This window comes from Nicotiana tomentosiformis, chromosome 2 (genome assembly GCF_000390325.3).
Source record: "Nicotiana tomentosiformis chromosome 2, ASM39032v3, whole genome shotgun sequence".
Taxonomy (NCBI): domain Eukaryota; kingdom Viridiplantae; phylum Streptophyta; class Magnoliopsida; order Solanales; family Solanaceae; genus Nicotiana; species Nicotiana tomentosiformis.
Genome location: NC_090813.1, coordinates 44,237,359 through 44,244,270, shown reverse-complemented (window position 1 = coordinate 44,244,270; position 6,912 = coordinate 44,237,359). Strand labels below are relative to the sequence as shown.

At 40.3% G+C, this 6,912-nt stretch overlaps 1 protein-coding gene and 1 non-coding gene across 2 annotated transcripts; one reads left to right on the top strand and one right to left on the bottom strand.

The window, feature by feature from the left end:
- Window positions 1-2,676: 2,676 nt before the first annotated feature.
- LOC117277766 (small nucleolar RNA R71) lies at window positions 2,677-2,783 on the bottom strand. The gene has a single exon (XR_004508104.1). It is a non-coding gene; the product is annotated as a small nucleolar RNA R71 (small nucleolar RNA).
- A 150-nt stretch (window positions 2,784-2,933) lies between these two features.
- LOC138904704 (uncharacterized) lies at window positions 2,934-4,174 on the top strand. Its single transcript, XM_070193211.1, has 2 exons — window positions 2,934-3,341; window positions 3,392-4,174. Exons 1-2 carry the CDS (start codon window positions 2,934-2,936, stop codon window positions 4,172-4,174), a joined length of 1,191 nt encoding a protein of 396 aa, XP_070049312.1.
- Window positions 4,175-6,912: the final 2,738 nt, after the last annotated feature.

Sequence of the window (6,912 nt, the reverse complement as noted above, 5' to 3'; positions counted from 1 at the left end):
CCCGAATCAATACAAGGATCCGATTTAGAATCGAGCTCGAGTCAAGATCGAGAGCTCGAGTCAATATTGAGCTCATAGCCAAGAGCTGCTGCAATCCCACTAGAGGAGAGAATCCTGGCAGGATTATGGAAAAACTGATTTATCATGGGTCTCCCACTATGTATTTTTTTATTATATCTAAAGTAAGATCACTCTATTATAAAGGGGATGGTTATTATTTTTGTAAGGACCAAGCTTTTGCTTACATTATAACTAAAAGACCGTATACTCCTATATTGAAGGATTATTCTTTTGGGCTTCATAGAGTGATTCATCTTGCTTAGTCCTTAAATTATCTTCTTTCCAACCTTGTTTATTTTTCATTCTTTACAATTAATATTTGATACTTTTAATTTATCCTTACGATTTGTACTAAGTTATACCATATATTCTTAGAACTACGTATAACTTCAACTCTATCCATTTTTCGGGTAAACACTAATCTAAAAAATATGTACATAAAACACATAGTTTGACGGAGAGAACATGGATTCACGTGTCCCATACATGGCGGCGCTATACCCCTGTAAACCAGAGTCTAGTATATTATCAACATAAACAAACAGAAAAAACTACCCACTTTTCAAATTTATATATATACTCAATATATATGTCAACTGCAAGACGTAAATTGATAGTAGGCTATAATTATGTAGTTTAGCTACTATTTGCACTCTAACTTAGATGCACTTTATTGATATTTGAATGTTAAATGATAACAAATTACTCTAATTAAGAACTTTATGCTTTGCAGGAGCAATTCCGGTCTATGAGGACGTTAAAGAGTGTTTTGGAGCTAATATGGAGCATTGAAGGCCAATTGGAGGTTAGCGCACTTAAAAAGAAGAAAGAAAAAAAATGTTGCAGAAAATTCTCCAGGTGCGCGGTCTATGCGCGACCGTGCACTAGGCCGCGCATGTCAGACAGAAACTGGCCAAAGTGCGCGGTCGATACGCGGTCGATGCGCGACTGCGCACGTGCTTCCGAGAAACATCGTCCAAGGCCAATTTTGTAATTTGAGAGGCGAATAACCTTGACCTATATGAAGCCCAGCTCGCCCAAAAAGAGGGTATCTATCTTTTTAGAAGAACTTTGGAGGCAAGAACACAAAAGGAGCAAGACAGAGAATTCTCCTACAAGTTTTTCATATTCTTCTTCTTAATTCCATTGTTGGTTATGACTTTTTATATTGTAATCGTGCATAGCAGTATGAGTAGCTAAACCCGTCATCTAGGGTTGATGGAACTAATTGTTGGATGAAGTCTTGATTATGTTTTGATATAATTGAGTCGTTTTTACTCTATAATTGTTCAACTATGTATTTCTTGTGATTAATTGAAAGTGTCCTTGATTAATCGTGTCTAGTTGTCTAGTGTTGCTTGAGAAAGAACACTTGATTAGATTGTTGCTGAACAATGCCACTTTCGAGTAAGTTAAGAGATTTATTACTTGAATTTAAAAGCGGGATTAGAGATAATGAAGCTTTGGTGTGATATTTATTAGTTGTACAATTTGTCAAGTAGAGTAGTTCGAGAGAATGCTTCTAGTAAATTATCGTAATTGATCGAGAGATAAGAACGGTAAGCAAGAACTCATAATCTTTATAGAGTGTTACGGCGAGATTATAGCTAACGTGTCAGGAATTAATCTGACAATTGGAGAAATCAATAACCTTAGATTCTTTTACCCTTGAATTCAACTTCATTCTTGCTTATTGATAGCTTTTATTGTCATTTTTCCTTAGTTAAATAATTCTGTTAATTATCAAATAAAATCTTGAACTCTGACAATTATCTGAGCTTACCATTAGCGATACTAAAAGTTGTAGTAAATAGGTCAGTTCCCTGTGGGATTCGACTCCGGACTCTTGAACCGGATTATTTTTGCAGCGACTGCTTAGTCCTTTTTATAAGCATAGTTGGGCGTGATCAAATTTTGGGCCGTTGCCGGGGAACTAACGGTGTTATTTATTACAACTTGGAAGAATTGCTAGGATTTTTAGTTTAGATCAATTTTCTGTGGTGTTAAAAATATTTCCATTGAAATTCTCATGTTTGAACTCTTCTGTGACTCAGATGCATGCCTAGAAGCTCCTTGAAAACTGGTGAACGTTTTGAAGGAATATCAGATCCTGAGAAAGCATTCAGGGCATTGAATCAGGCTAACAAGAAGGGCAAACAGCTAAAACAAGACGAACAATTCAAAATTGAAATGGACGATGTTGAGAACGTCAATGAGAACAATAGGAATGATCGAGTTGACCCAAACATCGGAGTGGTAGCACCTCTTGTGCCGGAAGATGCTCTATATGATTGGGCCCAACCAACTACTGATAACCTGGCCACCGCAATTGCAGTCCCTCCGATACAAGCGAAGACGTTTCAGATTACCAATAACATGTTGCACTTGCTGCAAAATACTCCGGGTCGTACATCGAAGACCCACAACAATATCTGAAGAACTTTCTATCAATTTGTGTCACTCAAAGACAGCGCAATCAGATTATTACTGTTCCCATTCTCAGTGACTGGGGAGGCTCAAACTTGGCTAAATTCTCTCCCAATAAACTTCATTACTACTTGGGAGGAACTAGTCAAGCAGTTCTTAAACAAGTTCTATCCACCCAACAAAACTGCGAGGCAAATTGATGAGATATTGCAATTCAGGCAGAAACCAACTGAAACCTTGCAGGAAACCTGGGAGAGGTTTAAGGGTATGCTGGTTAAGTGTCCACACCATGGCATCCCAGATCAGATGCTTGGACAGAGATTCTATATGGGTTTGGCTGACAGTCTGAAGGCCAATGTAGATGCTTCAGCTGGGGGTGCATTCTTGAGCAAAACATTCACAGAGTGTAAGATTCTTCTTGACAAATGGCTCAAAATTCAGGCTGGATGACGAGAGATACAACACTCACTCCAATAGTGTATTCTGTTGCTCTTGACCCAAACAATACATATGCAGAAAACAAAGCCACTCTCATGAACCAGATGAGCTTGTTGACAAAGAAAATTGATGAGATGGGTACGAAACAGGTGCACATTGTTGATACGACAAATAGAGGCCTATGCACTCCCTGCATAAATCAGTCATATGTTTGCTCGTGGAGTGGAGAGAAAGATAACCAGGGCTTCAGAGAAGACATGAATTACGTCAATAATTTTGGGGTCAGAGGCAAGGTGGTCAGCAATGGGGACCTCAAAATCAGTAGTACAGACCAACCCAGAAACAATACAATACCATTCCAGGGGGAGCACAACCACAAGGCCAAGTTGTGCCTTATCAAAGTGAGCATGGCTACAGTCAGCAGCACCAATAATAATTGGCTTACTAACTGCCTTATCAATAACAGGACAGTAATATGATAGAAATCAAGGGAATGCTGCAACAACTCATTGGAACAAATGGAAAGATGCAAGAAAAGTTAGCCGCACATGATTCGGTTATTAAAGGCATTGAAACTCAATTAGGCCAGTTATCTATGGCCTTGAACAATCGCCCACAAGGAACATTGCCTGCAGACATAAACATCAATCCAAAGGAGCAGAACCCAAATCAGCTACTAGCAGTGAGTCTCATGAATGGAAGGGATTTAGACAGAGAGCAAGAAGTTGCTCAATCTAGGAGAGACGCAGTGCCAATTACTCCAGTGACATTAGAGACTGATGAGTCAACGGAGCTCACAGAAGTTGTAATTGAACAGGCACAAGTGGACAAAGGCAAGGAGAAGGAATTTGAACAACTCCCAGAACAGGTGGTGGAAAAGGCTCCTAATAAAGAAAAGACACCAAGCAGTGGGCAGAAGCTAACTCCTGCACCATTCCCTCAAAGGTTGGCAAAGCAAAAGAAAGATGATCAATACAGAAAATTCATGGAAATGCTTAGACAAATTCAGGACATGTCTACTGTAACTCTAACTCAAACTTGCAGCGCGGTAGTGACAAGACTTATGGCTCAAAAATTGTCTGATCCCTGTAGTTTCACTATCCCATGCACAATTGAAAGTTATGCTTTTGCTAAAGCATTGTGTGACTTAGGAGCCAGTATCAACTTGATGCCTTTGGCAATCTACACAAAATTAGGCATTGGCAGAGCTAGACTGACCTCAATGTTGTTGCAACTTGCAACTGGCTGATCGCACAGTCAAAAGGCCGACAGGAATTCTGGATGATGTGCTCGTCCAAGTGGGGAAGTTTGTATTTCTTGTCGACTTTGTTATTCTTGACTGTCAAGTTGACGAATAAATACCAATAATTTTGGGGAGGCCGTTCTTAGCCACTGGGAGAGCATTGATCGACTGTGAGACTGGAAAGTTAAAAATGAGGTTGAACAACGAGAAAATAATATTCAATGTTCAACAATCTATGAGGAGGCCCAGCGAATTTGCAAATTATTCACTAGTGGAGGCGGTGGATGTAACACTACAAGAGAAGGATAAGACCCTTAATGTCAGAGATCCGTTAGAAGCTTGCTTGATGAATTTGGAAGATGTGGATGGTGAAGAGTTGGCAGAGTGGGTCATGGATCTCGAAGGTCAACGGTTCTGGAAAAGGGAACCACAGTTTGAGCCACCACACTTAGAAGAAAGGGAAACACCACCTGCGAAGCCATCAATAGAGGAGCCACCACAGTTGGACCTGAAACAGCTTCCAGCTCACCTCAGGTACACTTTATTACGGCCTAACTCTACTTTACCTGTTATTATCTCATCTGGTTTATTAGTTGTGCAGGTAGAACAACTTCTACAAGTGTTATAGGAATGTAAGACTACTATTGGTTGGACCATGGCAGATATAAAGGGTATCAGTCCGGCCTTTTGCATGCATAAGATTTTCTTGGAAGAAGGGCACAAACCTTCCATAGAACATCAAAGAAGGCTTAACCCAAACATGAAAGAAGTGATCAAGTGGTTAGATACGGGTATCATCTTCCCCATCTCTGACAGTTCAGTTCGGTGTGTGCCAAAGAAAGGTGGAATGCCAGTCGTGCAAAATGAGAATAACGAGTTGATCTCGACTCGTACAGTCACGGGTTGGAGAATTTGCATGAATTATAGAAAACTGAACACAACCACCCGGAAATACCATTTCCCCTTACCATTCATTGACCAAATATTGAATAGGTTGGCTGGGCGGTCTCACTTATGCTTTTTGGATGGATATTCGGGGTATAATCAGATCTCAATAGCCCTTGAAGATAGAGAGAAAACATCCTTTACATGTCCATATGGCATCTTTACCTTTCGGAGAATGTCGTTTGGCCTGTGCAATGCACCAGCTACATTTCAGAGGTGTATGTTAGCCATTTTTACTGATATGGTGGAGGATATTATGGAAATCTTTATGGATGATTTCTCAGTGGTGGGGGATTCATTCGAAGATTGTCTTCACAATTTAAGAAGAGTGTTAAAAAGGTGTGTTGAGACAAATTTAGTGCTGAACTAGGAGACGTGCCATTTTATGGTTAAAAAAAGGTATAGTGTTGGGGCATCGAGTGTCCAGTAAAGGTATTTAGGTCGACCATGCTAAGGTTGACGTGATTGAGAAGTTTTCAACGCCCACTTCGGTCAAGGCAGTGAGAAGTTTCCTTAGGCACACCGGGTTCTACAGGCGATTTATAAAAGATTTCTCTAAAATTGCTAACCCCTTATGTAAACTCCTTGAAAAGGATCATCACTTTGTGTTCTCTGATGATTGCAGGTTGGCATTTGAGGAGCTGAAGAAGAGACTAGTGAATGCACCAATCATCGTTACACCCAACTGGGAGTAGCCGTTCGAGCTCATATGTGACACAAGTGACTATGATATAGGAGCAATCCTGGGGTAGCGAAAGGACAAGCTTGTGCACCCAATTTACTATGCAAGCAGAACGCTAAGCGGTGCACAACTCAATTATACCGTGACTGAGAAAGAGATATTGGCTGTGATGTTTGCATTCGACAAATTCAGGTCTTATTTGATTGGTTCAAAAGTGATTGTTTATACTGACCATGCAGCACTTAGGTACTTGATAGCAAAGAAGGAGTCAAAGCCATGCTTGATCCGTTGGGTTCTGTTGCTACAAGAATTCGATTTGGAGATTCGCGATAGGAAAGGGACAGATAACCAAGTGGAAGACCACCTTTCAAAGTTGGAGGGAGCTGAAAAGAAAGTAGAGGTTGAAGATAGAACTAAGACATTCCCAGATGAACAATTACTAGCAGTGGCAATGGAGGAGATGCCATGGTATGTTGATATTGCTAATTATTTGGAAAGCGATATTGAACCTTATGAACTCTCTTCGATTAAAAAAAAAAAGTTTTTTCGCGATTGTCAGTCTTATTACTGGGATGAACCTTTACTTTTTAAAATATGTGTAGATAACATGATCCGAAGGTGTATCCCCGAGAAAGACCAATCTTTTATTTTGCAGGCTTGCCATGCTTCACCATATGGTGGGCACTTTGGAGGAATTCAGACAGCGGTGAAGGTGTTGGAGTCGGGTTTGTATTGGCCGACTTTATTCAAGGATGTCGATGCTTGGGTGAAAAGTTGTGATGAGTGCCAAAGGACAGGCAACATCTCTCGCCGTCATGAGATGCCGATGACTACAATTCAAGAGGTGGAAGTATTTGACATGTAAGGGATTGATTTTATGGGACCATTTGTTAGCTCGTATGGTAACAAGTACATATTGGTAGCAGTTGACTATGTCTCCAAATGAGTTGAAGTTGTGGCCCTTCCAACAAATGATGCCAAAGGAGTGACATGCTTTCTAAAGAAAAATCTTTTCACACGTTTTGGCACTCCGAGAGCTATAATCAGTGATGGTGGAACCCATTTTTGCAATAGAGCGTTCGCAAGGCTGTTAGAAATTAAAAGTATCCTGACCAAA